The sequence below is a fragment of the Panulirus ornatus genome, chromosome 19 (genome assembly GCF_036320965.1).
Source record: "Panulirus ornatus isolate Po-2019 chromosome 19, ASM3632096v1, whole genome shotgun sequence".
Classification (NCBI taxonomy): Eukaryota; Metazoa; Arthropoda; class Malacostraca; order Decapoda; family Palinuridae; genus Panulirus; species Panulirus ornatus.
In genome coordinates, this window is record NC_092242.1 from 65,064,242 (window position 1) to 65,084,927 (window position 20,686).

At 41.9% G+C, this 20,686-nt stretch overlaps 1 protein-coding gene across 4 annotated transcripts in view; it reads left to right on the forward strand.

The window, feature by feature from the left end:
- Positions 1-20,686, forward strand: part of LOC139755621 (transcription factor E2F3-like) — a 38,834-nt gene that overhangs the window by 1,298 nt on the left and 16,850 nt on the right. For 3 of the 4 annotated variants that reach the window (XM_071674188.1, XM_071674190.1, XM_071674189.1), the window contains exons 2-4: positions 10,310-10,373; positions 11,874-12,060; positions 17,856-18,000. In XM_071674188.1, coding sequence (XP_071530289.1) covers positions 11,887-12,060; positions 17,856-18,000 — 319 coding nt within the window. In that variant the 5' untranslated portion in view covers positions 10,310-10,373; positions 11,874-11,886. Of the gene's footprint in view, positions 1-10,309; positions 10,374-11,873; positions 12,116-17,855; positions 18,001-20,686 lie in introns of those variants that run through there. The other variant, XM_071674191.1, reaches the window with a different exon arrangement.

Genomic DNA, 20,686 nt, shown 5'->3' on the forward strand with positions numbered 1-20,686 from the left:
ACTACTTAAGCCCCTACAGCATGGAATTTCTAGGTCCAATTAGGGAACTGAAATATACGTTTTAGTAGGTCTGACTTAAAGTTTCAGTAAGTCCAGCATGATGACCAGGCCCCTCAGAACGTGGGTATCTAATATTGAGGCTTTCCAGAGGTAACTCAGTGGTGTTTTGGCATCATATAGTTAACCTGGGAATATAATTGCCTCTAATGAGATTGAAAGATGTTTCTTTTGGACCCTCACACATTATGCTGGTACTCTGTAGTAGATCTCATAACCCTGCCTCACCCCTTGAGAAATTGGGTATTATTTTAGTCTGAAGTGCTTAGGTTATGCAGAAACTGGGTATTGTTTTTGAGAGATTTGATGGTAATGCTACTTAGGCCTTTTAGTTAAAATGCTGATATCAGGTTGATTCCTGGATTTAAAGGTAAATAATGTATATGCCAGCCTTAGATAATTATGAGTAATACCTGGGCCTCTAAGTAACTATGGTAATTGAATAATTGGAACTTGTATATATTAATAGTACTTAATCTTAAGGTAATTGGAATACCTAGGTCTCTTGAGTTAACTTGGTACTTTTTTCAATTTTGAGTACCTCAGAAACGCACTAATTTGACCACAGATTTCCTTAGGTAAGACCATATTTTTTGTGTTACATGAAAAAAACTGTGTGGTGTATTCATTCATGCTACTTGCATGGAAGGATTTATGAAATCTTGTATGCTTGTAGTTATGCTTTTGTATGACATTTTAACTTTCTGTATTGTAGGTGCTGTTTATGACCTTCACAAACCTTGGATGGGTGTACCATTACGCAGTGTTAAAGCATGACTTTGATCCTGTGAACCATATGTTATTTCCATAATGTTTAATTCACGTTTTGGAGTTTCAGTTGATACAGGCTTTCTTGTCTAGCACATTAAGGTTTTGTTGGAAGGACATTTATGAGAAATGTCCCAATATAAGTAAATATGGCATTCATGGTTTGAAACTCTAACTGTGGATTAATTTTTACTGTCCTTCATTAGTCCTTTTGAATGTAGATTTACCGGTTAGGCTTTTTGTTTTTAAAGACCAAACTGAGCTGTACATTTTGATTTGGATAACACGTAAAGACATATGCACATTGATAGTTTAGGTTCCTGGGCAGCCAGTAGAATTAGGCCTCAGCTTACCATAGCTATTGCAAAGATCATTATTGGAAGCCTTAATTCCTTTGCTTGTTAACCAGCCCTTAGGTAACCATGCCACCCATGTAACCTCTTATAATTCCCATATGTAACCCCACAGTTCAGTTTTCTCAAATATGTTTTCAACTGTTCTTGGCTAACTGAGCATCTCATAGATTCCTTTTTGAAATGCATCGCTATAGGGCTTTTGGAAATTACCAAGTAACAAAAGGGCATAACCACATGGGTGGAATTGCCCTTACTTTACCTTTTAGTCCAAAAATAACTTAGCTTGTAATTCCAGGAAACAGCATATCGTTTTGCGTCTTAAAGGAACTTCCAATGTTACCTTGGTTACAGAATTAACTGAACTTTCTATTCTTGTTGATGACTTGCTCTGATCCTGTTTTCCAGTAGTTAACTTTCCTGTTTTTGCAGGTAAGAACTGTTTCTTTCAAACCACCTTTTACATTTCTTTCCATGTAAACTCAATCCCCTGCTCCTTTTCCTCCTTGTAGCCTTCCTAAGCCCAGGTACTCCTGTATGTAACATTTCATGCACGTTTCCTCTTGAAGGTAACCATCCTGAGCACTTTTCTCTTCCTAGCTTTACCTCTAATTGGCTACCTTTTTTTCTGCTGTAGGTTACTTCCTGTACTTATTGTTATCCCATTCTTAATGCCCTATGCACATTTTCCTCTCTTGGGTCACCTCCCATTCCCCCTTCAGTTAAGCACTTCAAAGGTCCCTTTATTTACTTGGATGGTTTCCATGGCTCCTTTCCTTGGATGGTTTCCTTTGCCCCCCTCCTTTCGTGGTTTCTGTGGCCCCATCTCCTTACTTGGATGGTTTCCTGGGCACCTTTCCTTCCTTGGGTAGTTTACTTGGCACCTCTCCATACTTTGTTAGTTTCTTTGGCCCTTCATGCTATGGTAGTTTTCATGGCTCTTCATGCTTTGGTAGTTTCCTTGGACCTTCATGCTATGGTAGTTTTCATGCTTTGGTAGTTTCTTTGGCCCTTCTCCATTCTTTGGTAGTTTCCTTGGCTCCTCTCTTTACTCAAGATCTCTGGAGTGAGAAGATCTATGGCCTTCAATCCATGCTTGGGTAATCTCCTTAGCCCCTTTACATACTTTTGTCACCTTGGCCTTATTCCATTTGTAGGTAGCCTGCTTGGATCTTGTCTATACTTGGGTAACTTTCTAAGCCCCTCTTTATACTTGGGGTAACTTCTTAGCTCCTCTTCATACTTAGGTGACCTTGGCCTCTCCTTATACTTGGGTAATCTTGGCCCCCTTCCATGAATAACCTTTGTTCTTTCCAAAATTGAGTACCTTGGCCCTTTGCCATACTTGGGTGACCTTGTCCTCTTTCCATACGCTGGAAACCTTGGTCTGTACTAAGAAGATAAATTCCTTTATCCCCCTCTCCATACTTGGTAATGTCTATTACCCCTTTTCATACTGAAGTAAACTCTCTGAATTCTCTTTATTCTTCAGGAACCTCCTTGTTGCTCCTGATTCAGGTAACCTCCTTGGCCCCTGTCAGTGTTTAGGTAACTGGTTTCTCACCTTATTTGGATAACTTCTTTGGCTCTTGGGTAATCTTGGCCCCTCTCTTTACATGGTAGCCTTGGTCCCCACCTTACTGGAGTAACCTTTTTGCCCATCTTTACCTGGGTAACTGTGGCCCTCCATACTTGGATAACCTTCTTGGCCCTTCTCTGTCCTTTGGTAACCATGGCCCCATTCCTTACCAGAGTAGCCCCCTTTGCCTCTTTCCTTACTTAGATAGTATCATAGTCCCTCACCTACCATAGGGTTAACCTTGGCCTCTCACCTTACTTACGTTTGTCCTTGGTTCCTCTCTTTATGTAAAGGCAAAATCCTTGGCCCTTCGATATACTTATGTAAGATCTTGGCCCCACTCCTTACATGTATAACCTCTTTGGCTCCATACTTGAGTGGTGTAATGTACTTGGCCCCACCCCTTATTTGTTTAATCTTGTTAGGCTTTCGTTGCTTGCATAGCCTCCCAGGCCCTTTCTTTGAGTTGTTTCCCATGTCTTTCCTTACAAAGATAACTTCCTTGGTTCCTTTTATAAATGTAATCTCCCTGGCTTTACTCCATATTTTACTGTACTAATTTTTCCATAGATTGGTAATCTCTCTTGCTTGTCACCTTATTTTTGAACAAAACTTTTGACTTTTCTTTGGTAGTCTTTGCCTTCTTGATTTAGAAACCTCCCTGGCTTAAGACTTGAGTTTCTTTCTTGGCCCATCTTATGTCTTGGGTATGGTAATCACCATGGCCTGTCTCCTGTGTAAAGTTGCTTCTTTAGCCCCTTTTTAGGCAGCCTGCATTTTTCTTTTTTAGCCCTCATGTCTCTGCTCTTAAGTCACCATTGATCTCATGTCTGAAGGTGGCTTTGATGGTCTCTCTCCTGTCTGTCTTACTAGACCTCCATGGCTCTTTCCCTCTCATAGGTGACATTTGATCCCTCTCCTGGCATAGAGAAACTCGGTTATGTCTTCTCTTTGCTCAGAAAAACTCAGTGGTCCCCTCTTGGGTTAGAAAACCTCATTGGTCCCTCATGTGGCTTAGAGGAACTCGGTGTTCTTTCTCCTGGCTTAAGAGAACCTAAGTGACCCTTCTTCTGGCTTAGAGAACCTCGGTGACCCTTCTTCTGGCTTAGAGAACCTCAGTGACCCTTCTTCTGGCTTGGGGAACCTCAGTTGTCCCTCTCCAGGCTTAGACAGCCTCTGTGTTGCCTCTTCTGGCTTAGAGAGCTGCAATGGTCCCTCTCATGGCTTAGGGAATTGCAATAGTCCCTTCCCTGGCTTAAGAGAACGTCAGTGGTCCCTCTTCTGGCTTAAGAACCTTAGTGGTCCCTCTTCTGGCTTAAGAACCTTAGTGGTCCCTCTCCTGGCTTAGAAAACCTCAGTGGTACCTCTCCTTGCTTAAGAGATCTGCACTGGTCCCTCTCCTGGCTTGGAGAATCTAAGAAGTCCCTCTTCTTGCTTAGAGAACCTTGTTTGCCCCTCTCCTGGGTTAAAGGATTTCCTTGGTCCCCTCTACTGGCTTAGAGAACGTCACTGGTTTATCTGGATTGGAGAACCTTAGTGGTACTTCCCCTGGATTGGAGAACCTCAGTGGTACCTCTCTTGGATTGGAGAACCTTGGGTACTTCCCCTGGATTGAGGGAATTGCAGTGGTCCCTCTCCTGGCAGAGAATCTCATTGGTCCTTCTCTTGGCTTAGAAAACCTAATTTGTCCCTCTTCTGGCTTAGAGAACCTTACTTATCCCTCTGTTGGGGTAAGTGGTCTCTCTTGGTGCAGACAACCTCGATGGTCTCTCTTGGCTAAGAGAAACTCATTGCTCTCTTACCTTAGAGAACCTCAGTGGTCTTTTAGCTTAGAGAACTTCAGTGGTCTCTCCTAGCTTAAAGAACCTCAGTGGTCCCTCTCTCGGCTTAAGAGAACCTTATTGGTCCCTACCCCGGCTAGGAGAACCTCGATAGTCTTTCTCCTGGCTTCGAGAACATCAGTGATCCATCTTCTTGCTTAGAGAACCTTATTTGCCCCTCTCCTGGGTTTAGAATTTTCAGTGGTCCCTCTACTGGCTCAGAGAACGTCACTGGCTCATCTCCTGGATTAGAGAACCTTATTGGTACCTCCTCTGGAGTAAGACGACTGCAGTGGTCCCTTTCCTTGCTTAGAATATCTCGGTCATTCTCTTGGCTTAGAGAACCTATTTTGTCCCTCTTCTGGCTTAGAGAACCTTGGCCCTCTCTTGGGTTAGAGATTCTCAGTGGTACCTCTGGCTTGAGGAACCTCTGTGGTCCCACTCATGGTAGAAAGATCCTCAGTGGTCTCTTTCCTGGCTGAGAGAACCTCAGTAGTCTCTCTCCTGGCTGAGAGAACTTCATTGGTCTCTCTTGGCCTAGAGAACTTCATTGGGCTGTCTTGGCCTAGAGAACCTCATTGGGCTGTCTTGGCCGAGAGAACCTCATTGGTCTCTCTTGGCCTAGAGAACCTCATTGGTCTCTTGGCAGAGAGAACCTCATTGGTCTCTTGGCCCAGAGGACCTCATTGGTCTCTTGGCCCAGAGAACCTCATTGGTCTCTTGGCCCAGAGAATCTCGTTGGTCTCGGCCCAGAGAACCTCGTTGGTCTCGGCCCAGAGAACCTCATTGGTCTCTTGGCCCAGAGAACTTCATTGGTCTCTTGGCCCAGAGAACCTCATTGATCTCTTGGCCTAGAGAACTTCATTGGTCTCTCTTGGCCTGCCTAGAGAACCTCATTGGTCTCTTGGCCTAGAGAACATCATTGGTCTCTCGGCCTAGAGAACCTCTGGTCTCTCGGTCTAGAGGTCCTTTGGTCTCTCTTGGCCTAAAGAACCTCTGGTCTCCTAGGTTAGAGAACCTCAGTGGTCTCTCCTAGGTTAGAGAACCTCAGTGGTCTCCTAGCTTAGAGAACCTTAGTGCTCTCTCCTAGGTTACAGAACCTCAGTGGTCTCCTAGCTTAGAGAACCTCGGTGGTCTCTCCTAGCTTAGAGAACCTCGGTGGTCTCTCCTAGCTTAGAGAACCTCGGTGGTCTCTCCTAGCTTAGAGAACATCGGTGGTCTCTCCCAGCTTAGAGAACATCGGTGGTCTCTCCTAGCTTAGAGAACCTCGGTGGTCTCTCCCAGCTTAGAGAACCTCGGTGGTCTCTCCCAGCTTAGAGAACCTCGGTGGTCTCTCCCAGCTTAGAGAACCTCGGTGGTCTCTCCCAGCTTAGAGAACCTCGGTGGTCTCTCCCAGCTTAGAGAACCTCGGTGGTCTCTCCCAGCTTAGAGAACCTCGGTGGTCTCTCCCAGCTTAGAGAACCTTGGTGGTCTCTCCCAGCTTAGAGAACCTTGGTGGTCTCTCCTAGCTTAGAGAACCTCAGTGGTCTCCTAGCTTAGAGAACCTCACTGGTCTCCTAGCTTAGAGAACCTCGGTGGTCTCTCCTAGCTTAGAGAACCTCAGTGGTCTCCGAGCTTAGAGAACCTCTGGTTTCTCGTAGCTTAGAGAACCTCAGTGGTCTCTCCTATCTTAGAGAACCCCAGTTGTCTGTCCTAGCTTAGAGAACCTCGGTGGTCTTGCCTAGCTTAGAGAACCTCAGTGGTCTCGCCTAGCTTAGAGAACCTCAGTGGTCTCTCCTAGCTTAGAGAACCTCAGTGGTCTCTCCTAGCTTAGAGAACCTCAGTGGTCTCTCCTAGGTTAGAGAACCTCAGTGGTCTCTCGTGTCTTAGAAAACCTCAGTGGTCTCCTAGCTTAGAGAACCTCTGGTTTCTCGTAGCTTAGAGAACCTCAGTGGTCTCTATCTTAGAGAACCCCAGTTGTCTGTCCTAGCTTAGAGAACCTCGGTGGTCTTGCCTAGCTTAGAGAACCTCAGTGGTCTCTCCTAGCTTAGAGAACCTCAGTGGTCTCTCCTAGCTTAGAGAACCTCAGTGGTCTCTCCTAGCTTAGAGAACCTCAGTGGTCTCTCCTAGCTTAGAGAACCTCAGTGGTCTCTCCTAGGTTAGAGAACCTCAGTGGTCTCTCCTAGCTTAGAGAACCTCAGTGGTCTCTCGTAGCTTAGAGAACCTCAGTGGTCTCTCGTGTCTTAGAGAACCTCAGTGGTCTCTCGTGTCTTAGAGAACCTCAGTGGTCTCTCCTAGCTTAGAGAACCTCAGTGGTTTCTCGTAGCTTAGAGAACCTCAGTGGTCTCTCGTAGCTTAGAGAACCTCAGTGGTCTCTCGTGTCTTAGAGAACCTCAGTGGTCTCTCGTGGCTTAGAGAACCTCAGTGGTCTCTCGTGGCTTAGAGAACCTCAGTGGTCTCGTAGCTTAGAGAACCTCAGTGGTCTCTCCTAGCTTAGAGAACCTCAGTGGTCTCTCGTGGCTTAGAGAACCTCAGTGGTCTCTCATGGCTTAGAGAACCTCAGTGGTCTCTTGTGGCATAGAGAACCTCAGTGGTCTCTCCTAGGTTAGAGAACCTCAGTGGTCTCTCCTAGGTAAGAGAACGTCAGTGGTCTCTCCTAGCTTAGAGAACGTCAGTGGTCTCCTAGCTTAGAGAACCTCAGTGGTCTCGTGGCTCAGAGAACCTCAGTGGTCTCTCATGGCTCAGAGAACCTCAGCAGTCTCTTGTGGCTTAGAGAACCTCAGCGGTCTCTTGTGGCTTAGAGAACCTCAGCGGTCTCTCGTAGCTTAGAGAACCTCAGCGGTCTCTCGTAGCTTAGAGAACCTCAGCGGTCTCTCCTAGCTTAGAGAACCTCAGTGGTCTCTCCTAGCTTAGAGAACCTCAGTGGTCTCTCCTAGCTTAGAGAACCTCAGTGGTCTCTCCTAGCTTAGAGAACCTCAGTGGTCTCTCCTAGCTTAGAGAACCTCAGTGGGCTCTCATGGCTTAGAGAACCTCAGTGGTCTCTCCTAGCTTAGAGAACCTCAGTGGTCTCTCCTAGCTTAGAGAACCTCAGTGGTCTCTCCTAGCTTAGAGAACCTCAGTGGTCTCATGTCTTAGAGAACCTCAGTGGTCTCTCCTAGCTTAGAGAACCTCAGTGGTCTCATGGCTTAGAGAACCTCAGTGGTCTCTCCTAGCTTAGAGAACCTCTGGTTTCTCATAGCTTAGAGAACCTCAGTGGTCTCACGTGTCTTAGAGAACCTCAGTGGTCTCTCTTAGCTAAGAGGACCTCTATGGACTCTCCTAGCTTAGAGAACCTCAGTGGTCCCTCTCTGAGCTTAAGAGAACCTCAATAGTCCCTCTCCTGTCTTTGAGAACCTCAGTAGTCCATCTCCTGTCTTTGAGAACCTCATAGTCCTTCTCTGGGCTTAAGAGAAACTCGGTGATCTCTTTCCTGGCTTAGAGAATCTTGATGGACCCTATCCTGGCTTAGAGAATATCAATGATCCCTCTCCTGGCTTCGGAGAACTACAGTAGTTCTCTTCATCTTAAAGAACCTTAGTGGTTTCTCCTCTGGCTTAGATAACTCGGTAGTTCTTCTTACAGCTTAGATAACCTCAGTGGTTCCTCTTCTTTCTGAAGAGAATGTCAGTGGTCCATCTACTGGCTTAAACCTTACAGTTCACTCTCATCTTAGAGGACTTCAGTGGTCCCTCCTGTCGCTTAGAAAACCTCAGTGATACCTCCTATGGCTTAGAAAACCTTAGTGGACCTTCTCCTGTTTCAAGTAACTTTCTTGGTAACTCGTATGGCCTTTCTGATTTTAGTGACCTGACTGTTCCTGAATCTGGTAACCTTGGCTTTTTCCAAAATTGTAACCTTGACCCCTTTGCATACTTTGGTGACCTTGACCTATTTCTATACTTGGATAACCTTGGTCCTGCTCCGTACTTTAGTAACCTTTGTCCCTTTTTCATTCTTGGGTAATCTTTGACCCAAGGCTTTGTCACAGACCAGATGCAGTTGTTGAAACCCTGAAATGATTTACTGTTAAACAGTTCTGGGAGTCCCCAACTCATGAATAGGTTATGTTCGTGGAGCTTGTTCTTAAGTCAAAGAAAATAATGAAAATTTGCACTGAATTAGAGTAAGTACCAATTCCTGCCAGTAATGATGTAGTGAAGTATGTGTTGTGATCCTAAATGAATATTGTTTGAAAATATCATGATAAGCAACATATGAAAAAAAAGCTCATTTCAGTAGTTCTTTGGCTCATAAGTACGGGTAATTGATTGTTTGTTGGACGGGGAGTAAGATGATATTTGTTTGGCGTTTGTGAATATGGGTATTTGTAGGTCAGATTATTTCAAGTCAGGAACTCTAAGAGTGTTTTTGGTGTTTGTGAGTATAGGTATTTGTAGGTCAGATTATTTCAAATCAGGAACTCCAAGTATAGTAAAGCTGCTCACTTGTGTAGTTGATTCCCCACTGGAATGTGTAACTTGTAAAGTGATCTTCATCACATTTTTTATATTCCTGTTTACCTTGATTGATGCTCTTGCTAAATATGCTCACTTTCTAGCTTGTATTTAAAACATGTTTTTCTTTTGACCATTGTGATCTCTTGTAATGATCAGTAGAGGTTAATCGAGAATAGAAGTTGCCTTTTTCGGTAACAAGTTAATTTTTTCAGTCGTGATGGTTTCGCCATTAAATTTTGATTCTATGATTTTATCTTCCATTTGATTGAAGTTTGCTGAAAATGAAATCCATTATCTCAGCCACCAGATCTGTTGATTCTTTTGAAAGTTCCTTGCACTTAGAGTGTTTATCACATTTTGTCTTATAAGTTTACTTTGAACAAGTCATGTGTCCTCCCTCTTTTTTTTATGTGCTATTATTAACAGCTCAGTGTTAGGATGTGCATGTTTTCCTTTCATGTCTGTTTACCTTTTATAGAATTGAGAAAAGTGTGCATTTGGATTTAACCCAGCTTTGTGAAATCTCATAAAAGCTTGCGTCAGAACTCGCTGAAAAACATTGATTTGGTGGAACATGAGTCTTTTTCTGTAGTTTTTGTTCTGTGGACTGTAAGTGAGATGCACTATTATCAATGCTAGAAGGCTTTGATTGGTAATTTTAACAAAAATAACTTTGATGCTTCTACATAACTATGAATTTATTTAGATTTTTTGGGAATAGTGTGCAGATGTTTGTTAATGAAATTAGTGACCTTGACTAGTCTTGATGACACCTTGATCTCCACTTCCTACTTGTCTCTTGCATTTTGATCATGTAATTTTCTCTATGTGAACTCGGTGACCTCAACTTGTAGGTATGCATCTTCAGCTTTATCCTCCCAGCCTTGCTGTGTGTGTCTTACTTAGCTCTATAAACTTTTGTGTCTGTTCTCCTTTAAAACATACGAGTTCAGAGTATTTTGTATTATTTAGAATTTATGAATAAATTGGTTTATAGAATTCCAGTAGTATTACTGTATTTTTTTTAGGATTTTGTTTGACCAACCAGTAAAAATTTTTGCTTGTATTGGTATTGTCAATGTTGTGGTTGTCAGAGTAACCAGATACAGAGAATGATATATTTTTGCGAGGAAAGATAGTTCATTGACATTCTCATGGCACCTTTTTTTATCTTGCTTTCATATGTTAGAAAGAACACAGCTCTTATGATGACTTGTGGAAGAGCATATCTTAATGCGTGCTCTGTTTCTCTTTCAGTGTGAGGGAAGTGTATGGTGCTAGTGTTGCCCAGGTGTGGGCATTTGTTCACCTAGTGAAATAGGTAAGTTTTGCATATTAGCTGTAACTGATTAGTGAAGCAAATAAAGGTTTCACATCTGTGATGTGAATGCGAATGCAATAATGTACATTTAATGTACTTTGGGGAGCGGAATGTTGTAAGTGAGGCAGACAAAATGTTTCAAATGAATCTTTGATATGCATTAGTTAACCAGTAAATGGTATGATTAATTGTCAGTACAAGTAAATCAATGACTTTGATTATGTGATAATTATTAGATATTGGATTCATCATTTTAAGTGAATCGTGTCTGCATCTTTGTTTCTAACCTAAAGCACATGAAATAATGAATATTTGTTCTTAATGATGCCACATAATGCATTGTTGAAGGACCAGCATTTATCAACCCATTCATTGTGAGTTTTTGTACTCACAGCAGTTGGTGCTTTTATGATGAAAAATCCTTGATAGTACTCGGCCTGGAGATGTCAGGGAGGCTTGTACAGGATCTGCATCATGCTCTTATTATACAGTCAAAAGTTTGTAAAGATGTGATACTTTACAAGATTGTAGATCTTGACAAAAACTTGCTAATCACAATTGTAACAAATGATTGCAAAAATAAGATGTATCTTTGCATATGCCTGACAATATTAGCATGGTAAATTACACTTTTAACAAAAACATGCAAAAGTGAGATACATATTATTGAATATGTCTGACAGTATGCCTTGCATATGCCCTCTTCCCACATTTTGTATGCAACACACTTCACCCACATGTGTAAGCAGTGCCTTTGTAAATGACTTCTTTTATCATCCACCCTTGAGTTTCATTTACTTGTACCTTATGCAGCTCTTTACCCAATCTCTTGTGGTATCTCTGCATATAGTGCTCTCTTCCAAGCTCATTCTCTTTTATTCCTCTCTTCCCACATGTCATTTTCATTTTCTAAAAATGTTATACTTTCACAATCTCCTCCACCAAAAAGCAATCAGATATCCAACCAGCTGCTCCTCTCACCACATTCTTTTCCAACTGTCTCTCACTTGCTTGAGTGCTAATAAGTACATAATCCAGTAATTCTCATTGACTACCAGCCCCATTTACCTACGTAAGATTATGTATGCATCTTTTTCGAACCAGGCATTCCCACTTAGCAGTCCTTATTCAACGCATCTCTACAGGCTGTTCACCATTGTTATTGACACTGGATACTCCATTCCCCCCCAGTTACTCTCTCTGCAAGAGGCAAGTCCCCAAGCAATAGGCCACATTTTTTTATTAAGGCCTTATGATTGTCAGCAGATGGAAAGGAATAAAGTGTCATTAAGAACCTGCGGTGAGAGCCCACCTGACCCTGTTCATCCATAGAGCACTGCGTAGAAGCTGCAGAAAGTCTGTAGAAGGGACCTTGGGTTGTACATAAACATGTATGTTTGTAAGAAGAGTTTTATTTGAAATAGGGACTGTAGTGTTTCATTATGATTTTTTTGTATTTTGAATTCGAGGATGCTTATATGGGATAAATCTGTATTGCAGGTGTAATAAAGGTATGGAGAGTGTGGGGACACCTTCCTCGGGGGGGTTGTCAGTGGTGGGTGGAACGGTCCTCAGTGTGTGTGATGGTATGACTTACACGCAGCTGCTGGATCATGGCTATGGCCTTACCCCCATCACACCCAGTAACTCCCAAGAATCTCCGACAGTTACACCAGGACGTACACAGGTGATTGGGCCTCAGCATTCTGTTTTTCCATAAAGGATAACATGATTGTGTTATGGTAAGCTAGGGTTTTTATTTGTTGATTTGATGTGGATTTTAAGCATTTCACCGGTAAAGAAGAGCATTGTGTGTAACTTTATGACAGCCTGCTGATTACTGCAACAGAACTGAACAGAAAGTTGAGGGATGTACCCCAATATCATTGTCAGAAATTTGTATCTGTACATTGTGACACATCGTTATACTGTATTTTATTATGGGGGGGAGGGAATGCTATTTCCTGTGTGGAGGGGTAGTGACGAATGGATGAAGGCAAGCAAGTATGAATATGTACATGTGTATATATGTATATGTCTGTGTATGTATATGTTATGTATATGTGCATGTATTGGCATTTATGTATATATTGTATACAAGTGGTTGGATCATTCTTTGTTTCCTGGTGCTACCTCACTGATGCGGGAAGCAGGGATTAAGTATAATAAATAAATATGAATAAATATAACACTTTACATGATGTGTTGCAGTTGTCAGGATTTAACTTCCAGAAGGCCTAGAATTTTAGACTTGCTTCAAAAGCCAGCAGCGCACAAACCAGTTGAATAACCCTGTCTGTTTCTGACTCCTTTAATGAAAGATTTGGTTATTTATAGTGGGTTATGTGTTGGCAACACCTGAAGCTTCACATTGCAATTCTTAGCACATTATGTTTATGCAATTCACTTAAAAAAACATTTGTTCATTGTTTTTCCTGGAAACTCTGTGGAAAGGAAGTGGTGCTAGAGAGTAAGAACTCCTGATATGCATTTGTTCATTTCAGAATAAACTGAAAGTTTTGCCATCTGTGCTCACCATTTACCTATGTATAGTCTGGATTTTGCTGACCATTAAGACAAAATAATGATATCCTTCAAAATATTTGTACTCTTAATATTAGAATACTGTTGTTTGCTGAAATCAAGGGAGTAGAAAATATGCAGACATATTTAGATAGTACATACTTTTTAGTCTGTTGGGGATGAGAGAGCTTGGGAAGTGAGTCAATTGTTGTTCGCTGATGATACAGCGCTGGTGGCTGATTCATGTGAGAAACTGCAGAAGCTGGTGACTGAGTTTGGTAAAGTGTGTGGAAGAAGAAAGTTGAGAGTAAATGTGAATAAGAGCAAGGTTATTAGGTACAGTAGGGGTGAGGGTCAAGTCAATTGGGAGGTGAGTTTGAATGGAGAAAAACTGGAGGAAGTGAAGTGTTTTAGATATCTGGGAGTGGATCTGTCAGCGGATGGAACCATGGAAGCGGAAGTGGATCATAGGGTGGGGGAGGGGGCGAAAATTTTGGGAGCCTTGAAAAATGTGTGGAAGTCGAGAACATTATCTCGGAAAGCAAAAATGGGTATGTTTGAGGGAATAGTGGTACCAACAATGCTGTATGGTTGCGAGGCGTGGGCTATGGATAGAGATGTGCGCAGGAGGATGGATGTGCTGGAAATGAGATGTTTGAGGACAATGTGTGGTGTGAGGTGGTTTGAGCGAGTAAGTAACGTAAGGGTAAGAGAGATGTGTGGAAATAAAAAGAGCGTGGTTGAGAGAGCAGAAGAGGGTGTTTTGAAATGGTTTGGGCACATGGAGAGAATGAGTGAGGAGAGATTGACCAAGAGGATATATGTGTCGGAGGTGGAGGGAACGAGGAGAAGAGGGAGACCAAATTGGAGGTGGAAAGATGGAGTGAAAAAGATTTTGTGTGATCGGGGCCTGAACATGCAGGAGGGTGAAAGGAGGGCAAGAAATAGAGTGAATTGGAGTCATGTGGTATACAGGGGTTGACGTGCTGTCAGTGGATTGAAGCAAGGCATGTGAAGCGTCTGGGGTAAACCATGGAAAGCTGTGTAGGTATGTATATTTGCGTGTGTGGACGTGTGTATGTACATGTGTATGGGGGGGGGGGCCATTTCTTTCGTCTGTTTCCTTGCGCTACCTCGCAAACGCGGGAGACAGCGACAAAGTATAAAAAAAAAAAAAAAAAAAAAAAAAAATACTTTTTAGAAAGTCATTTACATAGATTGAGAGGATTAATTATCCTAGAATAGACTCCTGTAGCAATCCACTGGTGACTTTGGTCCATTTTGAGAAGGCTCCTCTGGCATACATCCTTTGCTCCCTTCCAGTGAGATAATCTCTGTAGGGAAGAAGTCTATCCCTTATTCATCCTGGTTGGTGATTTAGCATCTTAATCAGTTTTGCCTGCAATACAGTTTCAAATGCCTTCTGGCAGTCCTGGTACAATCAATCCACCCAGACTTATCTTTTGTTTAAGATGGAGCTCTTTCTTGTAAATGTCTATTTGTTTCACATGACCACATTTCTCTAAAACAATTGTGTATGGATGATTTCTCCTCCATAGAAAGTCATCCATATGCTTTCTGCTATTCATTTTCAAAACCTTAACACGACACTCATCAGAGTATTTTGGTGCCTGTTTCTGGTCTCCTTTTTCTGTAGGTATGACATTTGCCTCCTCCCATGGCACTTTGTCTCTCTCAAGCACCGTAGTGTACATTTCTTACTTTATTGAACCTTTTATTGCTCGGAGTCCTTGCCTCATGAACAATGAGTTATGTTCCTGAACCATGCTCATAAGTTGAATTGCTTGTTAGAAAATGTCAAGAAATGATACTTGAATAAGATTAGAGTAATTATATCTTTATTTTTTATACTTAATAGCTGTTTCCCATGTCAGCAAGGTAGTGCCAGGAAACATGAAGAATAGCCCATCTTCTCGTTTACACACACACACACATATATATATATATATATATATATATATATATATATATATATATATATATATATATATGTTTTGGAAAGAGGGGCAAGTATGAAGTCTGTTGGGGATGAGAGAGCTTGGGAAGTGAGTCAGTTGTTCGCTGATGATACAGCGCTGGTGGCTGATTCATGTGAGAAACTGCAGAAGCTGGTGACTGAGTTTGGTAAAGTATGTGAAAGAAGAAAGTTAAGAGTAAATGTGAATAAGAGCAAGGTTATTAGGTACAGTAGGGTTGAGGGGCAAGTCAATTGGGAGGTGAGTGTGAATGGAGAAAAACTGGAGGAAGTGAAGTGTTTTAGATATCTGGGAGTGGATCTGGCAGCGGATGGAACCATGGAAGCGGAAGTGGATCATAGGGTGGGGGAGGGGGCGAAAATTCTGGGAGCCTTGAAGAATGTGTGGAAGTCGAGAACATTATCTCGGAAAGCAAAAATGGGTATGTTTGAAGGAATAGTGGTTCCAACAATGTTGTATGGTTGCGAGGCGTGGACTATGGATAGAGTTGTGCGCAGGAGGATGGATGTGCTGGAAATGAGATGTTTGAGGACAATGTGTGGTGTGAGGTGGTTTGATCGAGTAAGTAACGTAAGGGTAAGAGAGATGTGTGGAAATAAAAAGAGCGTTGTTGAGAGAGCAGAAGAGGGTGTTTGAAATGGTTTGGGCACATGGAGAGAATGAGTGAGGAAAGATTGACCAAGAGGATATATGTGTCGGAGGTGGAGGGAACGAGGAGAAGAGGGAGACCAAATTGGAGGTGGAAAGATGGAGTGAAAAAGATTTTGTGTGATCGGGGCCTGAACATGCAGGAGGGTGAAAGGAGGGCAAGGAATAGAGTGAATTGGAGCGATGTGGTATACCGGGGTTGACGTGCTGTCAGTGGATTGAATCAGGGCATGTGAAGCGTCTGGGGTAAACCATGGAAAGCTGTGTAGGTATGTATATTTGCGTGTGTGGACGCATGTATATACATGTGTATGGGGGTGGGTTGGGCCATTTCTTTCGTCTGTTTCCTTGCGCTACCTCGCAAACGCGGGAGACAGCGACAAAGCAAAAAAAAAAAAAAAAATATGTATTTACATAAACGCCCATACACACACATATACATACATATACATATCAGTATATACACATACACAGACATGTACATATATACACATGTACATATTCATACTTGCTTGCCTTCATCCATTCCTGGCCTTACCCCGCCCCACAGGAAACAGCATTGTTACCCCCTGCTTAAGCAACGTAGTGCCAGGAAAACATAAAAAGGCCACATTCGTTTACACTGTCTACAGCGGTTAAGCATAATGCACTGAAACCACAGCTCCCTATCCACATCCAGGCCCCGCAGACCTTTCCATGGTTTACCCCAGATGTTTCACATGCCTTGGTTCAGTCCATTGAAAGCATGTCGACCCTTATATTCCACATAGTTAGAATTCACTCTATTCCTTGGATGCCTCTCACCCTCCTGTGTGTTCAGGCCCCAATAGCTCAAAAGCTTTTTCACTCCATCCCTCCACCTCCAATTTGGTCTCCTGCTTCTCCTTGTTCCCTCCACCTCTGACACATATATCTTTGTCAATCTTTCCTCACTCATTCTCTCCATATGTCCAAACCATATCAACACACCCTCTTCTGTTTTCTCAACCTCACTTTTTATTTCCACAAATCTCTCTTTACCTTTCATTACTTAATTGATCAAACCATGTCACTCCACGTATTGTCCTCAAACATTTTATTTCCAACGCATCCATCCTCCTCCGTACAACCCTATCTATAGCCCATGCCTCACAGCCATATAACATTGTTGGAACTACTATTCCTTCAAACATACCCATTTTCGCTCTATGAGATAATGTTTTCTCCTTCCACACGTTCTTCATTGCTCCCAGAGCCTTTGCCTCCTCCCTCACCCTGTGACTCGCTTCTGCTTCCATGGTTCCATTCGCTGCTAAGTCCACTCCCAGATGTCTAAAACACTTCACTTCCTCCAATTTTTTTCCATTCAAACTTGCATTCCATTTAACTGTCCCTCAACCCTACAGAACCTTGCTCTTATTCACATTTACTTTCAACTTTCTCCTTTCACACACTTTTATAAAGTCAGTCACCAACTTCTACAGTTTCTCACTTGAATCAGCCATTAGAGCTGTATTATCTGCGAACAACAATTGACTGACTTCCCAGGCCCTCTCATCCCCAACAGACTGCATACTCGCTCCTCCCTCCAAAACTCTTGCATTTACCTCCCTAACCACTCTATCCATAAACAAATTAAACAACCATGGGGACATCACACACCCCCTGCTGCAGACCGACATTCACTGGGAACCAATCACTCCTCTCTTCCTACTCATACACATGCCTTACATGTATATTTATGTGCCTGTGATATTGCTATACTCATTGTATTCTGAAATTGATATAGCTAATGAAACAATATTAAGCAACATTTAATGAAGCAATACACATTTAAATAGTTCTGAATTGAGGAATTAGATAATATTTCTTTGAGATTTCTCACAATTGTGTGTTCTTGGGTTTGATATCTCTTGGGGACTTTAAGTTTGTATATTGTGCCTAACTTAGGTTTTGAAGTACCTTTGAAGGATGATATATATTTTCATTACTGGGGAGAAGCAAACATTTGACATGCGTAATAGTTGCATGTTCTTGTGACTCTAGTCTGTAATAAATATTCTTTTTGCTTTCTTTGTGTGTGACATTGTACAATCTGCTTTGATGTTAACCATGAAATGGTATGGAAATGAATTGTAAAGCAGCTTATAATCAATTTAGATATCAAGCTTTGCCATGAAAACTAGTCTACAATTTAATCCCACTAGTTAGATTCCTCTTTGGTGTATTTATATATGTATTTGCTCTGATATCCTGTGGGTTGATGATATTCATGTTCTGTGAAATGTTGCATTTCTAATTATTCCTATTCAAATGATCATGGATTGAATTTCAGAGCGTGAAGCGGCGGTTGGTGCTGGAGGAAGGGGGTGTTGACGGTGAAGGTTTCAGGACCCCTGTTAAAACCCCCAGACGGGCCAGGCAGAAGTCTGTATCAGCTACACATTACACTCCCTCACCGTCCAAGGGAAAAGCCCAAGGTAATTACTGATAGCACAGTTTATTTGCTGACCCTTTCACTGTAAGGGATGTCTTTAATCTAAAAACATTTTTTCACTTTTATAATAACATTGTAGAGTAACTTACATGTTAACAGACTTTAGTTCCTTTAGTACTTTTTCTTCCATACCTTACTTTATTTTGTAAGGTGTCTTTTGCATTTTAGTTCTACGGAGTGATGTGCCTCACATTGATACTGAGATTTTTTTAATATTTTTATGATGTTTATATGTATTTTTCAAGTTGCATGATTTTATGTTGATTAGCACCTTTATAATTTTGGGTGTTGATATAGGTTTTTATTTAAGCAGCACTGTCATCATTAGATGATTATGATTCTTGGGAACTTGGAATTCAGTCAGTTTGTTTTTGTGTCATTGAATTTTCTTAATCCTTTACACTTGGTCTTTTTGCCTGTGTTATGGGAAGTAGACCCTCCTGAAATATACTTTGGGATACCATTAGGTTTATAGTATTTAAACATTAGATAGGTGAAATTGCAGGGCTTCTTTGCAAAAATCTGTCACTTCCTTGATGCAATAACAAGAATTAATGGGAATGACTGCAAGTATGGTACCAAGACTGTACTCCAGATGGCAGCCAGGAAAGATACATTATATTATACACCAGGGAAATCTTGGGAATGGTTCTTAGCCTACACTTCAAAATAGTTCCCCCTTGGCATGGTAGGTTTAGAATACTTTACTTTGAAGTTTTACCAGTTAATTTGAAAGATACAGTAAGTGCATTAAGAGAAAAATTAACTGGTCCAAAATTGCTGAATACATTACCTCGAGTCATTAGATATTCTGTGGACATTTCATTGGAGAAATTTGGAAAGGGGCTTTGAAAGATACCTGCAAACTGTTAGGGATGTGAAAAGTAGGCCTATGGGATGCAGTGTGAGAAAGCAGAGACACAACATGATGACTTGGTCTTAAACCCATCTTTGGTATAAGAAATTCATAAACCCCTAAAGGTGTGCATGCAAACATGGATAACAGCTTTTGTAATGCTGTGTCTAGTGTGGTGATCCTCCAGTCCTAGACTGGCCAGATGGCTTATAGTCAACACAGCTTTTCATCCTCCGTCTCGAGATAGGTTGATAAAAGCATGCTTCTATAAGAGATTGAATTCTGCTTTAGATGAAAGAGTGTGGATTGTATTTGTCTGGACTGTCAGAAAGCTATGATACTGTACCTCAAAGGAGGCTGGTGAAGAAGCTGGATCTTCAAGCAGGAATGATGACTTTTTTTTTTTCTATCTATATCTATATTTCTGATGCCTGTTCCAACTGGAACTCCCTCAAGGGGATGGCCATGGCAACAGAGTCTCCATAACTAAAGAACTCTTGTGCCGCTTCTTGACCTTTAGTGTTTCTCTATAACAGGCCATTGGCAGAGAGCAAGTTTAACACATTGTTTGCTGAGGCTCCTGCTACTATCCAATGCTCCTACCTACTACTTCTACCTAATGTTTCTACCTAATGCTCCTACCTACTACTTCTGTCTACTGCTCCTACCATTTTGCCAAAAGGCAGGGCCTGCACATAGTGTTCTCCGCAGGAAAATCTAAGGTTACGTAAATGAACTGCATGAGTTAATTGTTGTCAAGTGTTACATATGAGAAGGAGAGATTGTATGTCTGTGGACATAATGCCAGTAATCCACATGTTTGTGAGGCAGAAAGAAAAGATGGCTTTTGGTCACAGGAGTGCAACTTAACCACTAAAGTGATGGGTTATTAAGCAGATGTCACTAACCTTCCCAATACCCAGGCAGGTAATACTGGTAATGTACCTTCCTGGTACATGTCAGAGGAGCCCTACTGAAATGGGTTGTGTTCATCAGTTGCATGCTGCAGGGTTCAGTCCTAGTACCATTACTCTTCTCAGTCAATGTAAATGACTATTCAGAAGGATTGGATCCTTACCAGAATATATTTACAGCTGATGCCAAGGTCATGTGACTGTTCAGAAGGATTGGATCCTTACCAGAATATATTTACAGCTGATGCCAAGGTCATGAAGGATATAAAGAGTGAGGAGCATTGCATCAACTTCCAGGGGAACTGAGACTACCAAAATTTGCTGAATTTCATTAGATTAGATACATTGTAATGATGGGAAATGCTGAAAGGCTGTGAATTGTGAAAGCAACTTGGGAGTTGATGTTGTCCTTAACTTGTCAATAGAGTCCCACCTTAAGTGATTGATAAAGGAGACAGACTTCTTGCTGGCAAATGTTATGGTAGAATTCACGTGCATGGATAAGGAAATATTGAGCAAGATGTTCACATCCTGCATTAAGCCAAAACTGGAATGTGCTTCTTAAGTTTGGTCACCACCGAAAGAAGCACAAGGAGCTGTGATAGAGTAGGTTTCGAGGAGGGCATCAAAATTGGTACCAGAATTGAGAGCTCACTTACCAGGGAAGGGTTTGAGGCTTTAGATTTGTCTGCCGTAGAAGAGAAGATAGAGGAGTGTCTGGATAACCTGATATTTGGCAAGCTTTTCAGATCCTGCATAAGGCCAAAACTTCAATATACCTCTCAAATTTGGCATCTAAAAAAGCATGAAGAGTTGATAGAGAAGTTCCATGGGAGAGCAATAAAGACTGTACTAGAAATGAGAGAACTGAGGTATAGGGAAAGGCCAGAAGCCTTTAA